The sequence below is a fragment of the Taeniopygia guttata genome, chromosome 1A, assembly GCF_048771995.1.
Source record: "Taeniopygia guttata chromosome 1A, bTaeGut7.mat, whole genome shotgun sequence".
NCBI classification, from domain to species: Eukaryota; Metazoa; Chordata; class Aves; order Passeriformes; family Estrildidae; genus Taeniopygia; species Taeniopygia guttata.
The window spans coordinates 32,614,365-32,631,280 of NC_133025.1; the positions used below are offsets into that span (position 1 = coordinate 32,614,365).

A 16,916-nucleotide genomic window follows, 5' to 3' on the forward strand; every position below is an offset into this window, starting at 1 on the left:
TAATTATTAAATGACTATAGGAGTTGTAAAGGATCCTACAGCTCACATTATCAGTTCCTTGTTTGGTTTTTTGTTTGTTTGTTTAGTTGGTTTTTTTGTTGTTTTTTTTTTTTTTTTTTTGACGAAACTGTGTATCTTTATAGTGAGTCAGTCTTTATTTTTCTTACAGGAAATACTGATTAAATCATAAAACTTGACCATTTTCTTACAGCATGTGAATGTGCAAGACTGTACAACCTTTAATCTTCCAAGACTGTGGAAATATGTTCATGAAAAAATATTTTATGAGACTGTTAATTAAAGCAAAAGTTTTTAAAGTTGCCCTTTCTTTCCCCCCCCTAGACTGTTTACACCATGGCTCAATTTCCTTTCCCACAACTGGCAGAACTGAGGGAGAAATACACATACAATATTACTCCTTTCCCTGCAGCAGTAAAATCAACTTCATTTTCAGGGTAAGTTTGAAATGCGCTGCTTATGGTATATAGAGTTATTATTTACCCTCTGCAGATGAAAAGGCAGGTGGATCCTCCCTTCTATGCTTTTAAAAAAGATTAAAATGTTTGGTAATGTTCATATTCAAGAATGTACCTTCCTTTCTTGTCTTATGTTCTCTTTTGACAGCAAGTTAGGCAGAACCAGAGACAGTGATGAAGAGAATGACTTAGATGATGAAGACTCAATTGCTAATGCGATTGGTTGTCTTGGACCATTAAGTGGGTTTTTGGCACCAGAGCTCCAAAAATACCAAAAACAGATGAAAGGTAATGAGTTCTTTAATTTTAGAAAACACAGTTAAATCTATATGACCTGGCAGAAATTATCTGCAGCTCTGTCTGAAAGCTGCTATGGAAAGTGTGTTTTCTGTGCACACAAAGGTTACAGCATGTACCAAATTATTTCCTCTGTGCTCCATGAAGTACAGAAGGCTGTGGGTGTACAGTAAATGATGGTGTGAGTTAATGATTTGGCTACAGTAATGGCAACAAAACAACCCCACAGTGCTGCCCACACACAAAAAAAGAAGCATATGTGAAAAAAATTCCAACCTAAATCCAAGCATATTTTTGAGACAGCTGTTAGGTATTCAGTATTTTCTGAAGGGTATACCTTTAATAAATTATCTTGATCTTTATTAATATATGCATGGCTAATACTGGAACCAATCAGCAGTGAGTGAATTCTGCAGGTGATTTCACTGCTGTTTTGGCCAAACCTTCAGATTGTTGTATGTTTTGGATATATTCAAAATGTCACCATTTTTTAAATCCTTCTGCACAGAAATAAAATTTATTGACAGAATTGTATAAACACCAGTGCAAATTCTCAATAAGGAATACAAAATGCTGATCCATACAAGAAAAGCAGTAGCTTTTATGAAATGGTATTGGATCAACAGTTATTTCACAGTATCTTGGGAGGGGCCATTTTTATTTATCCCCACCTTACCCTCAAAAAACTCCAGACTGATGTAACAAGTTGCTGTTCACACTTCATCATTCTTGTGGCTTGGTTTTGCTGAGATGTGTGAGCTGCAATTTTCCTCTCAGTTTCTGTGGTGTTTTGTTTTTCCCTTCCTGGGGGACTCTCTACCTGCTGCTTCAAACTAGCACTTAGTCAGAACATCAAACTTCTGTTGTAAACTAAAAGCCAAAGACAAATAAACATTCCTTGAAAAAGAATTATCCTCCTGACCCTGTAGTGCCAGGTTGATGCATCAGAAACAGCTGTGAAAATAAACTGCCCTGCTGCTAATGTTCTGCAGCTGTTGATCAGGGACACTCTCAAGTTGTCTGATCCTCAGCTGCTTTGTGCCTATCCCTTTTGTTGCTGCTAGCAGTTTTCTCCCTGTGGTATTCTGTTTCCTAATGCTTCTTGCTAGTAGCACTAAGTTGGTTGTTTAATCTCATGCCTGCTTGACTGTAATGTATTTTGTAACTTGCATTTTTGGCCTCTATGACAACCAAGTATCTTTAATAATCTGTTATTGAATTACTTCAGTGGTGGCTTGATGTACTATTGGATATTTGAAAAATTATGCTTATAACTTTGCACTTCCATGTTAATTGACTTTTATACTCTTTAACCTTCCCTCAAACCTCTGCTATTCTTAAACAGTAGTGCTATTTATAATGCTTCTTATTGTAATAGCACAGCTTAGTTAAATATGCATATTATAATAAATTTTTAATTGAAAACTATTGTTAAATAAGATGGTAGAAATCAGGCACAGACTTCCCTTGGAAATAATCTACAGAAGTACAGCTACATCTCTTGAGTATGCCAATTTACTTCTCATCTCCACTTTATTCCCTCCTTCTACAGATCAGAATGAAGAACAAAGTCTTGGTTCCAGTAACATTGCAGAATTAAGTCCAGGAGCAATAGATTCTTGCAGAAGTGACTATCACACTGCTTTTAACAGCATGATGATGGAGCGTATGACCACTGATATCAATGCACTGAAAAAGCAATATTCCAGGATAAAGAAGAAGCAGCAACAGCAGGTTCACCATGTGTATATCAGAGCAGGTAACACATCAAAACGTGCTTAGTTTCCTGCTTTATTGCAAACTACCTTCATCAGGCAAATGACATTCTTTTACATTTAGCCAAACAGATAAAATAAGAAATACTGATGATACAACATTATAGCAAATGATGACATTAATGACACAATATTTGTAGTAAAGTGGGTATTGCTTCATGCAGACAGAAAACAAGAAGGTGATATTTTTTCTTCTTTTATCAGGATCTGAAGATGATGACCCTGGGGTTTTCTTAGGTCCCAGGGACCAACTAAACAATGGTATTTAAAAGTGGCTTTGCTATCTGGGTGCATTGCGTTGATCTCTCTGATCAGAAAACTTTAAGTCTTTGGCATTCTTGGAATTGACATATTGATGCACTGGAAAAAGTGAATGTAGAGATGAGGATGCTTCAGATCATGTGGCAGGTAGATTCCTAGCTGGTCTGTATTATCCAAACCCCTCTGAATTCTTCTGGGCATGGCAAATTATGCAACTGAAGGACCTGGCTTAGAGTTCCATTGTGGCTAGCAGTTTCCTTAGCCATAGTGATACTGTTGTGAGGACTGAGCTGGATATAAGTCCCTTATTTAACAACCCATATTATGGAGTCTGTCTCCCTAATTGTCAGACTCAGCAGTGCAAGATTTGGCATGAAATGCATAGCTGAAGGTTTTACTGGGTGTAGAAGCTGAACACAGTCCACCCCATTCATTCCTCCCTGCTTAGGTGTCATCTTTCCAAGTTCACCATTGAACCATGCAAATGGATCATTGTGGAGAATTATTATTTCTCTTCTAGATTGTCTAAACCTCTGCTAGCAGGAGCATTGGAATACATGGAGCTGCAATTTTTTATTTACGTGGTTTAGAAGGACTTTAAAAAAATATTAGTGAAGAGTTTTGCTGCGAACAGAGGCTGTAGCCGGCAGAATCAGTGCAAACAGTGAAATGTTGATTTCCAAGGATGCCAACCCCTACCTTCCAAACACAAATCTTTCTAATCTTACTAATCATGATACAGGGCTGGGTTTGTAATTTAATCAAACTGTCATCTAATCACTAATTCTGAGTCTGCTCCTCTGGCTGAATAAGATGTGGTTTTATGCATTATGCCTCATGGATAGGCTTGTGTGACTGACCTCATGTGGAGACTGAATTGCTGTTGGAAGAGAAATGAAGGAGAGGGGAAATATCAGAAGCCAATATTAATGTTAAACTGTCAGTTATAGTGCAATTCCAAAGATCAAGAAGCTATTTTTTAAAATTATATATTTTCATGGTATTCCTGGCTTGGGGTTTACCCATCGGTGCAAAGCAGTGAAGGAGGGCAGAAAATCCTTATATTGTAGGTGCTGTTTTGTGTTCAACTCTAAGGCATAAGTGAAATTCAGTGATGATTTTTAAGTTTGGGTTGGTTTGTTTAAAAGATATTCTGTCCTAGAAACCTTTGCCATATCTCAAGAAAGATATCAAATTTGGTGGTAAATCCTTAGAACATTAATTTGTTTTGTTCTTTTAACAATACTGTGTTTCTTTTAAATTATTTCTTTCAGACAAGGGGCCAGTTACCAGCCTCCTCCCTTCTCAGGTAAACCATTCCCCAGTGATAAACCACCTTCTTTTAGGAAAGAAGATGAAATTAAATAACAAGTCTCTCAAAAATGCTGTTATTCACATTCCAAGCCATGCTACAGGGAAGATGTCTCCCATTCCCCAAGAAGATCTTAAAACAAAATTGAACTCTCCATGGCGCACTCACATACGAGTTCATCGAAAGAACATTGCTAGGGCCAAAGGCCAGCTGGGCTACGGAGATACTGTAGGACTGATAGATGAGCAGAGTGAGAACTGTAAAACAAATAATCCTGGTGCAAAGGAGGAGGCTTCCAAACATTCTGACTTTGGAGAAAGAGAAGAAGGTGGTTTGGATGACAGGACTACTCGGAAAGTTGACCAGCAGTCATCTGAGGCAGACTCTACGGACAGCGGTACAAACATGTCCATGGTTCAGCTAAAACTGGAAGCACTGGAACTCACCTCAGATACCCAAACCAATGTAGATCCAACATCCCATCAGTCCAGCCAGCCATGTTTATCAGAGTCTTCCACTTCATCCAGAGACAGTGGAAACCTGGCTAAATCGCCCCAGCCTGGGAACCCAAAGCCACAGGTCTTCAATCCTTTTCCCAGTGTCAAGCCTCTTCGAAAGTCAGCCACAGCCAGGAATTTAGGGTTATATGGCCCCACTGAAAGAACACCAACTGTTCACTTCCCACAAATGAGCAGAAGTTTCAATAAATCTGCCAGTGGCAGCAGCGGGACAAGGAAACGATGATGTGCTGGCACTTATTATTTCTGACAGCAACAAAAGAATTTGTATTGCCTTTTTTTTTTTAATATGTGCATGCGTATGTGTGTCCCAAAGCATTTCTAATTGCTAGTTAAGTAACAGGGACAAAAGTGGTTACCAGATATATAAATATGTGTCTTTGAAAATTGTACTTCCATGTTGTTATGGGATAGATTAGTGAAGATGCACTCTGGCACCCTATTGTTAATTCTGATGGTTCTGTGTAAAATAAACATTAATTTGCGATGAGAAACATACTGTTTCTTAAAGTCTAACTTGGACATTAAATCACCAGCTGCCTTTAACCCCTCAGCCCCCCCCCACCATGGCTGCCTCCTGTCTAGCTGAGCTCAAAGGACCAATTGTCCAGTGCAGCAGACAGGTGTAACAGTTTTTGTGATTGTTAAGCAGCTTCCCCATCTGACCTCATCATCATACTCTGGGAGTAGCTGGAGAAGCCACGACAAACAGAAGCACAAGCAGCCCCAACAATCAAAAGTGTCATTTTGTTGACATCTGGCTACAGATATTCTTGAGCAGCATTTTGTGCATCTCTTCCCACAGCAATTCTCTGCTGATACTATTTTTAATATAAACCTACACATTGAGCATGAGAACAGCAGACATAAGTCCATCCACAACACAGGTTTGCTCTTTCTCTATTACATGTGTACATACATACATTTTGTTACTTACTGCTGGAGAGTTGCAGCACTGTAAAATTAGGTACAACTATTTGTATAGTTGTATGATTATTATTCTGATGCATCTTGACTTCAATGGATTTAAAAGCTATTATCTAGATTAGACTTGTAGTTAAATAATATTTGCCAGCTTAGCTGTAGGTAAAATATATGAATGTTCCAAAGTAGTTTAGGGGTTTAAATTCTATAAATAGAGTGATTAGATACTTAGAATGCCACTTCCCATTAAAGCCAACACATCAGCCACTGTGTTAGTGGGATGTGCCCTTGGGCTTCCATGTCTTGATTCCTCTTTGATGTGAAAGAAAGTGATAAACTGAGTATTTATTTCCCAATCAAAAAGCAGAGCTGATAAATACCATAAGACAAGTATTTATATGTCTATAACGGAGGCAGACAGAGAAACTAAACCTAAATCATTCAACTTCAGGACTGCAAAATCAAGTACTCAATCTCCAAGAAATTCAGGTTGCTCTTAAATCATTGCAGCTCTTGTCAAATGCAATGTACTGACTGTGATTCATTACCTTGATTCCAAATTTCCTATGGCATGAAAGGGCCAATATTTTAAACTGCAGTAATGATGAATCAGCACCATTGTATGTAATGTCTTACTTGCTTTAAAAAATTCTTTGTTGAATTTGCAAATTAATATATATCATTGTCTATGAATGTATTCCATAACCTATAGTATGTGACACAGTTTTACTGTATACCATAATTTATAAGCTGTACAATATACTGTGTTCATTGTTGTGGGAACAGTTTTATTTTGCTGTTGTTTCATATAAGTGTATGCATAAAAGTAATATACATCTATGAACACTATAATTATAAAACAGATGTAGGTCAGATCTTGCCCTGCCTTATTTCCAGGTGATAGTAGTATTGTCACTAATGATTACTTACAGCACTAAGTAAATTTAAAATAATGTAGAATTTAGTCTCTGATTATGGACTGTATGTGAATTGTTTTTGCACTGAATTAGAAGAAATGGACTTCTCAAAAATTTTCCTGTGAATCATCCTCCCCAATTTCTTAGCTTCAGTGTATCATGCAGTTGTATGCTGAACCCATACAAATAAAAGGACTGTCAGTCTGTAAAACTTGCTAAAATGGTCCAAGTATGTGCATGAATTTTTCACATTTTGTGAAGTAAGCAGTGGGAAATCAGTAAATTATGCATGGATATAGGTTTGGGGAAAGAACAACACATTCTAATGATTCATTAGAATGAATATTAATTTGCAAGTGTGCATTCAGGTCTTGGACTGTTAGGATTGAGGTGAAGGAACCACAGCTGCTCAGCGCATTAGTTTGATGATGCTTGCTGCAGGAAATTTTCTTAAAGTACTACTTGATGAGAAAATAGAATGTCATATTAGCTACCTCAAAGGTACACTTCTGTACCTCAAAGGATATTCACTCTCTAACTGAAATACTGTTGGAATATACAGCAAAAACAACTTCATTGCTTAGTACTGAGACAGAACATTAAGATGAGGTCCAGAGATGCAGGGAACTCCAGAGAAGTTTCCCATTATTTTTCCTTAAATAATCCCTTGAGCAAATGAGGTCTAGTGATGAAGCAAGTTGTGTTTGGAAGAGTGGAATTGCAGAACTGAGGGTGCTGGGAAGTATGATGGTGGGAGTCTGCTCCATAAACATTTTGTTCTCCTTGAACCTTCTTGTTCTATTGTTCTCTTCCATATTCCATGTGACCAAATGACATTTCTGGTTTTTGGTTTTTTTTTTTTTTAATTCCTATGGTTTTGGGGTGGTTTGGGGTTTTTTTTTTGTTGTTGTTTTTTGAGAGAAGATTTTAATAGAATTATGTAGACTTTTACTTTCAAGCATGTGTTTCACCATCATCAAATGAAAGCTCTCAAACGACAGGCATTTGATTCCATTTTGTGGACACTTGCAGGTCTGCAAGTGGAAACAGGTCCACACCTATTTAGAGATTATTAGAAATTGTCAGTGCTTTGGGGGTAAAAATAGCAGATAGAAGAGATAATTTTTTCAGAATTGCTGTCAGCAAAACATGGTTTCATCCACAATTGCAGCTATAGTGCAAATTCAGTTTTGTGTAACTAAAAATCCTATCTCCATTCAAAACAACCTAAGTGGTTACTAGAAAGGCAGCGAAACATTATTTCATGCAAAAGTAAAACGCAGCCCTTTACCTAGGTATTTCCAATTCAGGTAAAAGTTAATTTTCAAAATTCAAGACTTAAAATCTATATGAAACTTTCACAACATCTATTTTAAACTGTGTGAAATATTTAATACAGAAATAAAGTGAGCTGTTTCACTGTACTGTAGTTTTCCTTGACCTTCTTTGCAAGGACTTGTCTTGTGCCCATCCATGGGCAATAATAGCATCTGGCTGAGCGGCAGGGAGCCAGTGTCATCTGACAGCAGCTCCACTGAAGTAAGAAGAGATAGAAAACTGATCCAAATGCATCCCCATCCTAGTCAATGCCTTGTTTGCTCCAATTTTACTTGCTTTTTATTGGTCAATGATTCATTCAAGTCAGGGGGTTGTGTAGAGGCCTGCCAGTGATTTGAGATGCGCAGTCATGTCAGACAAGCAGCCTCAGGCTGTGTGCCAGTAGCCACAGGGACTGGTGAGGTGACTGATTTCTCAGGCAGGCTGAAGCTGCTCGGACACCTTTGAACACCTCTGTGTTAGCAGCTCTGGGAAGGCGTGCTCTTCTGTGGGAGGGGTGAATCCAGTGCACTGCAGGAAATTGCACGTGTGAAGGGTCTCTTCTGCGTACCCTTTCCCACTGAAGACCCCTCAGGGCTTGCACTGGCTGACGGGCTGATACAAGATATTTGACACTGTTTAGGACATAGAAGTGGTTTGCAGCGTCAGACCATGCTCAGGCCCAGGCTCCCTCAGCCTGCAGGATGCCATTTCAGCTGTGCTTTGACCTACAAGCAGCACACAGCACTTACTGGCTCACCACAGGTTTAAAAAGAACCACAAATGCTTGCAAGTATTTTTCTGATAAAACTGTATCAAACCACACTGGTTTACCACAAATAAGCAGGCAGGCGTGGTGGTGGCACCGGAGGCAATACATGTGGATGGAGAGCCTGGGAGGAGGGAAGGATCAACTTGTCCAGACAAAAGGTACAATTTTTGAGGGAAAACAAACTCCTTGATTCCTGTGTGGCTTTTTAGGGTTTTTTTAGTTGTAAACAACAAATCTATGACATGCTGCTTACTGCCTATCTTTCCTGTGTTCAAAGTGGTCATGAACTTGCCTGATGTCAGCAAGGTGCACATCCTGCAATGGTGTTGTCCACCCACTTGGTAGCTCAGTGGTTGCTCCTGCCCTGGCAGGAGGGAGATGCCAGTGGAGAGCCCTCTGATGAGGTTCACACTGAGCTGTCTAAAAGGGTCTCCTCTCATGGATGTGTATGTTTTTGTGTTCTAATTTGTTGGTTTTCTGATGTTTTATATTTTCTGGTGGCATGGGGAAATTTTTTGATCCTTGTTTTTTGAATACTGCATTAGGAAAGACAAGTGCTTTCTGTGTCTCAAGACTCAATGTTTTTGCGGCTATTCCTCTCTGTTTGGTTTGTGTTTTGCCTTTGTGGACTCCCTTGCTCATACTCATTGTCTGGGTGTTTGATGAGACTTTTCAGGAAGGTAAGGATAACCATGCTTGTCCACTTAGCCCAGTGTCTTTGTCAGTTAATTGTTGGAAACGGCCAAGAATGGAGTCCTGTGGGAGCACAGCACATCCAAAGACAGCCTTCCCTTGGGGCAGTCATCCAGCTTTGTCTGGGCTGAGTACATCACACAGAGGTGAGGTGGTGGCTGGGCCAGCAGCTCACCCACAGCAGCGTGCTGATCTGGGCAGCGGCGTGCACAGCAGGAACCACAAACAGAGGTTCATAAGCAGAATTTCCATGAAAAGAATAATAATAATGGAAACATGGCCAAGAATGAAAAGAATAATAAACACCACAAAATGTGAGCCTGAAGCAGCAGCTGTTGTGGTGGTTCCTGCTGGGTACTGGATTGCCTCTGTGGGCTTCACTTGAGCTTCCTCCCTTCCAGGCTGACTGGCCTCCTTGCAGGGGAGATCACAAGAAACTCAGCTGCAGGGATCTTCCAAAGGGGCAGAAGGTGGGAATGGACTGAAAAGCCTCATAGGCCCTCAGAGGGTCAGAGACGGCTGAAAACCCCAGATCCAGTGCATCACACAGCCTGTTCAGTGATGAAGGACTCATGGGCAGTAGTTCCAAGCCAGTTTTTTAGCCCCTTTTGGGCACAAACAACAGTGGTGTTTCTCTGTCACTGTCCATGATGGCTCCTCCACCTTGCTTTCCTTTCCTAATGGTTCCAGTGGTTGCTCTAGATGACACATGGGTACAAACCCAGAGTGAAAGGCAGGTGCCAGTCTGTGCAGACACATCACAAGGACAGCCGTGAAGGAAGTAACTTTATTCTTAGGAAAAGTAGGAAAGATCACTAGCAATCACCCAGCATATGCTCCTGTCCGATGTTAACGCTTTGAGAGGCCAAAGATTTAGAGCTCACCAGCAACCAGGCACACGTGCCCAGGGAGAGGAGAGCTGAGTGGCACCTTACAAGGTCTGAACCTGTAGTTCCAGGTGCCAAAAGAGTGTCAGAACTGGTACAATTTTTTTCGCCCAACTTTGACTTACAATTGCAGATTCTCTTACTCTGCTAATGACATCTCTTAATGAAACTGGGTTTCTTTTTTTGCTTTCCTTTCTTTTTTTTTATTTTAATAAATGTAGGTCTATTGCTCTGTTTTATCTACACCAATGTACAGACCCGATAGTCTTCTGCTTGTTCCCACACTACTAGTCACTTACATTAGGCATACATAGTACCCTTTTGAACTCCAAATTACTGTGTATGATCATTTTTATACTGTTTCCCCTGCACTAGTAAACTTTTCACCCAGTTACAACAATACTGTTCAGTGTCTGGCCTCCAGTGCTCTTGGAGAAGAGGCCTTTCTCCAGAGGGAACAAAAGGACTATTGTCTGCTTGGCAGAGGGCCAGGTGACTCGGTGCTGCTGGACACGTTCTCTATCCCCACTAGCCGACGCTGAGTCACTGATTTCCGTCCAGACTGGAAAGTGTTTGTTCCACGACGCGTTTGTTGCTGAGGAGGCTTTCTTCTGCCATCGTGGGAGAGGCAAGCTGTGCCACTCTGCTGCTGAACCTCCAGGCTGGTGTGACAGACAGAGCTGGGGAGGATTTCACTCTTGCAGTTGGCATGACACCATAGCATCTTCTGTAAAAGTGCTCCAGTGTCTGGCTGCAGAGATGCAGTACTGCTGCCAGAGGTCAGACCCGGTTTGCAGCCACACCGCAGCAGTCAGTGACGGGCGCTCTGGCCCAGTCTGCCCTGTGGCCGTGTTCACTCCCATTCGGCGTGATCTTCTAAGTATGGTCACTAGGTGCCACTGGCGCTCCGTGCAAAGAACTGCCGCAATTCCTGTGAAAGGAAATACAGTCATAGGTTAGTGTTTTCGATTCTTATTCATTTCGATCAGATGTGAAGTCGTTTCTAGTCTGTTTACCTTTGATTACACATTGCAACTCTTCTGCTCTATTTGACTCCTCTTGGTGAGCTTGCTACCCTTGCACAGTGATCCTAAAGCACAGAGACATCCTAACAGAGCGTCTTTGGAAACAGCGCCCATAGCAAGACTAAAATGCTCTAAAGGCTCTTTCTCAGTCAGAGGTGTAATAAACTTTCTCTTTGGTGAATGAGCCATCAAACAGAATTCCAGCTGCAGGCTTATGCCTTCCTGTGTCTCCATGGCACAGGCTGGCGCCACCACTGTCAAAGCTGGCAGACTGAGGGATTTCCCTCCCTCCTTCCCTCCCTCCTCATGCCTGCCCGCCTCATCTACTCTGCCTTCCTGCCTGCCTTTTTCCATCCTTCTTTCATCCCTGAAAAGATCAAAAGCATTTTCTAGAGCTGATTTTAAAAAAATGGCAGAAAAAAACCCACAATGGTACCAGACCTGCATGTAATATTTCATTTATCCAGCTTTACATTTCACATTTATTTCTTCTTACACAAGACCTGTGATGTGTCTCTAGACTTCTAGGAGAAAAGAACTGAATGTTTTATCTCTGTTCCAGTACACTGCAAGGACCTAAGTGAAGTATCTGGTGATCAACAAAGCCACTGTTGACAAGTACACTCCTATTATGAACCAGACACAAGTTTTTTGGTTTTTTTCTTTATTGTCATGCTTGCTTTTCTCTTCATGAAGTTTTGTAGGGTGGGTTTTTTTTTTCTTTTGTTGTTGTTGTGGGGATTTTTTCTTTGGTTTGGGTTTTTTTGTCTTTCCCCTCTGTTACAAGCTCTAGCCATTAATTATCAACACTGGAGTTTTTCCCTGTTGGTGGATTTTTTTTGGAGCTTTAGCTGCCAACATCAGACTATACCAACAAAAACCTCCCCCACTCCAAACCCCAAACCATAAGAGGACATTCCAAATCCCAAACCATAAGAGGATATTGTTTCTATCTCTCTTAAGTTTGAGAAGGTTTTTGCTGAAAGTTTGAAACATCAGAAGGAAAGAAGTTCTCCCAAAGCTGTTACTCCTATTTTGATTCTGGGTTATTCTGGAGGTGTAATGTGTGTTTTATTACCATTCTGACATAAAAAAAGGTTGCTGTCCTTCGAGATTGGGAAAATAGTTGTTATTCAGATTGATAGCAGCAAATAAATGACCTGCCTCTTGAAGGCAATCATTCTCAGAGTAAGAGATGAATGAGAAACAGCAGAAGCTTGAAGGAAAGTAAGAGCAAAGCCCCACCCTGGAGAGGATTGGGGTGGGCATGGCTTTTCTCTTCCCTTCCTTCTGGTACAGTGACCTGTGCTCTGGTTCCCTTTCTTAGAAAACAGCTGAAGTACATATCTGAGACTATATTTTGGCCTTGCTGGAATCGCTCCATTAAAATACAAGTCTTGGAAGGGAATTACTACACAGCTGACACTGCTACAGAACCATTACTGCTTCAGGTTAAAATTTCTCACTGTTGGCGTATTTCACTGATGCTCAGAAAAGATGGAAGCACTGGGAATTTGTTGTAGTCAAAACTCACTGTGAATCATGAGTGAAATACAGTTATTTTTTCTCTCAGAGGTGTGTTCCACTCTGAGGTTCTGTTGGAGAGTATGGAAAGCTTTGTTGAAAGTTCTTTGATGATGATGAAAAGAGCCATTACATATCTGTAGAAAACAAAAAGGAACTCTTGGTTTTATCTTCTTTTCTCACACAATGGACTGACTAATTGGAAAAAAGGATTGATAAGTTGCATCTTGATTGTTCACCAGCTTTTGAACCCTATCCAGAGCAGAGAGTAAGGCCTGCTTGCTTTTCTGTCAGGTGGAATGAGCCCACATAATTTTCAAGCTCTGCCATTCACATATGCAGATCGTTACAGATGAAATGTATTTTTCATGATGTTTTGCTCACTACTCCCATGAAGAGAAAGGCTGGGGTGGGGAATGCCTCATATGCACTAATCCTGAAGTTATTTCTCTCCGAGTAAGTTTTGTAATATAAATCTGCTGTCTGGGTGGTATTGCCAGACTCTCTTTTTGGCTCTTGTAATAGTAATGTTGCCATGATGCAGATTTTTAGCTTGCTTGCACCATGGGGTCTTGCTTGAAGTTAAGGCAGCTCAGGATGGGAGGAGGGCAACCTTAGTTGCCTTCAAATGGTGGTCTCAGCTGAGCAAGGATGGATTCAATATTCCCTTTGTGTTTGCAAGGTCCTTGGGCCAATTGAAAGAAGCAGACATATGCCAGTAAGGTGACCCTTGCCCATCCTCCCTGGGCATAGTGTCCTTCTAAATCCAGCTAAGTTTCCAGCCTGAGCTGCTGATTCTGTGCAGCTCTTCACCTACTGGTCTGTGGGATACTGTGGGATTGCTGTTTCCTTTGGAGGAGATGGGGAGCTGCTCTTGGGGCTGGTAATGCTGCCCTTGCAGGTAAGCACCTCTTTTCCCTGCATTTTCTGTATATTCTGACACGGGAATGTGATTCTAAGGCTGAACTACAGGAAATCTACCTCCCTGGCTTTATCCCACAACATCCTGCATTGGTTTAGACCCACCATCTAGACAGCATAGCAGTGGCTGCAAGAGGCTGAACAGGACTACAGGGAAAGCAAGAGGCTTTCTGGGGAAGAAGCATCCCATTGGCATCTGTCCAGCCAGGAACTACCACCATCAATAATAAAACCTGTGGAGAGTGGGAGTCCAAACCAGCCCTCAGCCCCTGTGGCAGCTACGCCGAGTCCGCTCTGATTTACCATGTCAGGTTTTAGTCTGAGACCAGAGTGTGAACAGCAGAAAGTCTAGAAGTCTAGGCACACAGTTTGTGTGTGGGGGCAATTGGGAGTGGGGCTGTGGCTGACCCTCATCCCCAGTGGGCCACAGCTGTGAGAAGCAGGTGAGCAGCAGTGACAGCAATGAGCCATGGAGTGCCCAGGAGCACTGACCAAACACCAAAGGGAACAGAGGGCACAGGTACCATGCATGAACCATGAGGCGTATAAAAGGTTGGGCTGAAGAACAAGATGAGCAGGTACCTGGAGTGGTGTTTTCTGTATGGGTTGAAGCTTTCTGAAATTAGGCTTTCTGATGGCACTCTGTGTATTGTGGCTGTCTCAGTTGATCTGTGGTTTGCTGTTGTTCAAAGCAAAATGGACGGCCAGAACCAAGCTGGTGAGCAAAATCCCTTTACCTGGAAGTCACAGAACTCTCTGTTGGGAAGCTGTGCTTGGGGAAAGGTCTCTGTAGGGCTGCACAGACCTTTAATACTTGGAAAAAAGAAGGGCAGCTGGTGGTATGATTTTGGGCACTGTCTACTGCTACATTAATCAGTAACAGATTCTGTGTGTATAAAAGTGTAACACTGAGGGAAACAAGGCTGATTAGGTCCCACAGAGTGGAGTACAGAGCTGAAAAGCAAAGTGGATTTATATTTTGTAAGAAATGAGGTTGAAAACTTCTGAGTAGATTTTCGTAAGTTTAGTTGAAGTAAAAAGAAAAAAAAACTTACAGTGTTTCCCATACTTCATACTCACATTTTTAATAAAACACTGCAACTTCTAGTTTCTGTTTTTGCAATGTTTACATTGTGAGGTCTAACTAAAATAATGTATTCTGTATCATTGAAAAAGCCCTCCTCAACTGGCTTGGAAAACCCCAGTCCTCTGGCATTTTACTTTTGAGAGAAGAGTGGGAGTGTTTTTTTGCACCCTGAATTTGACTGTTCGAGAAGGGAGTGGGAGTTGGTCCTTCCCTCCTTCTGGCACACAATATGTGTTTGTCTGAGCACTAATCTGCCCACAGAACAGGCAGACTCCTGGCATTTGCTAATTGCATGAAAAGGGCTCAATGCAACAAAAACTTGAGTTGCTTGTAGAATAGCTACTCAGATTCACCTGAAACATAAGGCAGATATTGATCTTTTTAGAAAATACCAATGCTTTTCTAGTGTTTGCTAATTCTTTGTTAGAAAACAAAGAATTGGAATGATCTCCCACATTAGGATGCTCTGAGAAGTGTAAAATGAGACTACAATGCACAGATTAAGTAAATAAGAAAGCCATTAAGATATAAAGAAGGCCTGAAGAGATGGAGGAGTGGCTTGTTTGAGAAGAATAGGCATATGCCTCTCATTTTGCATTAGATTTTACCCTTCCTCTCTGCAATAGGCCCTAGGTCAATTAACAGTTTGCTGTGACTTGAGCAAAAATCAATGTCTTTTTTTTTTTTTTTTTGGTCACTCACAGGCATCTTGGGTTCAAAAGAAAGCTTTCTGACTGATCCAACTATTTGCGCAGAAGTTTCTGATGCTATTCAGTATTTCACAATGGCACCAACAGGGAATTTGTCAGCACAGGGTTTCTACTTAATTAACAGGCTGTTAGAAACATCCCTGGGACAGGAGAGGAGAAAGGCCACCACAAGTCTTGGCTGGGATGAGAGTAGGGGAGCTGAGGAAACATTGCTGCAACATGGCAGTAGAAGAAATGGAAAGAAAAGTAAATAAACCTGAATACTAATAGAAAAAAAGCAAGACCATTCCATTTTTCCCCACACATTTGTTTTGTTTGCCTATTGAGCCCTGTCAGGCACCTTGCCTCAGAGATTTCTAAACCAATGTATTGCCTCAGCTACTCCAAAGGTAAACAAGAACAGCATTACCAACAAAATTAACTGGTCATTTTGTTTGTTTGTTTTGTGAAAGAATGAATTGGACAGATGGACAGCCTACAGACCTCTGTATACCATGGTTGCTATCCTTACTGTTATTTCTTTAGGCGCAAGTAGTATGGCATCAAGAAGGAAAAAAAAGGAGACATTTCATTTTGGCCAGCCTGATACTGATTGTAAATGACAACTAAATGATTTGCAGTACAGTCTGAAGTTTGTACAGATAGAAGCTACTTGATAATTATAATTTAAAAGACACTGGCAAAGTAAAGTTAAATAACTTCCTTAGTGCAACACAGTGAGCCAAAGCCAACAAAAAGTTGAATCCCCTCACTGTTATCTCCAGGCTCAAATACAACCATAAAAATTGTTTCTTTTCTTCAAAAACAACCAATCAAAACAAAAAGATGATTCCTCTTGGGCTACAAGCTAGTAATCTCTAGTGTCCATAAATGGCACTGTCTTTAAGACACTTCTACAGTTTTGTAATAACTGTGGCATTTTTTTTCCTTCCAGTATCTGATTAACTTCACATTTTGTTGCTTGGGTACAAAGCTGAAACTATCAATTTTATATATATTTATTTACTTTTGAGAAACCCATAGTTTGGTGGGTTTTTTTTGTAATACATGCTATATCTCAGAGTTCTGCATTCAGTCATATTTCTGGCATGTTAGTAATAATCTTCCCCTGTTTCACGGTATCTGGATGATCCCATATCTTATGTGAATAAGCTTGTCCTGAGCATGTCCCTGCACAAATCTGCTGTTGAAACCCCTGCCCTTTGACATTTACCTTTTTTTTGGAATGGCCTAAAAATTGAATGTTTCAGGTTTATTTATTTTCTAGCTTTAATTAATTTCCTTCACCTTAGTCAGTTTCTCATCCCCATAGTGCTTTTTCCTTGTAATCTTTCCCCTTTTTCTTTAAAATTCAGTTGAAAGTTTTTCTTTGGAATAAATGAAGATCCTTTCTTGTCATAAAACTGTTATAGATGTAGTAAGCCAGGGTATTTGAGGACTTGAGGGCAAAGTTATCTCTGGTGAATTATTCACCAGAGGATATACATTTTGGCTTGTGAT

The 16,916-nt window shown here is 40.7% G+C and overlaps 1 protein-coding gene across 6 annotated transcripts in view; it reads left to right on the top strand.

Moving 5' to 3' along the window:
- Positions 1-6,701, top strand: part of TBC1D30 (TBC1 domain family member 30) — a 62,061-nt gene extending 55,360 nt beyond the window's left edge. For 2 of the 6 annotated variants that reach the window (XM_030258979.4, XM_030258971.4), the window contains 5 exons: positions 343-455; positions 625-764; positions 2,326-2,532; positions 2,753-2,809; positions 4,084-5,133. In XM_030258979.4, the coding sequence (XP_030114839.4) occupies positions 343-455; positions 625-764; positions 2,326-2,532; positions 2,753-2,809; positions 4,084-4,865 (1,299 nt within the window). In that variant the 3' untranslated portion in view covers positions 4,866-5,133. Of the gene's footprint in view, positions 1-342; positions 456-624; positions 765-2,325; positions 2,533-2,752; positions 2,810-4,083 lie in introns of all 6 variants that reach the window. The other 4 variants (XM_072922720.1, XM_072922723.1, XM_030258964.4 and 1 more) reach the window with 4 other exon arrangements.
- Positions 6,702-16,916: the final 10,215 nt, after the last annotated feature.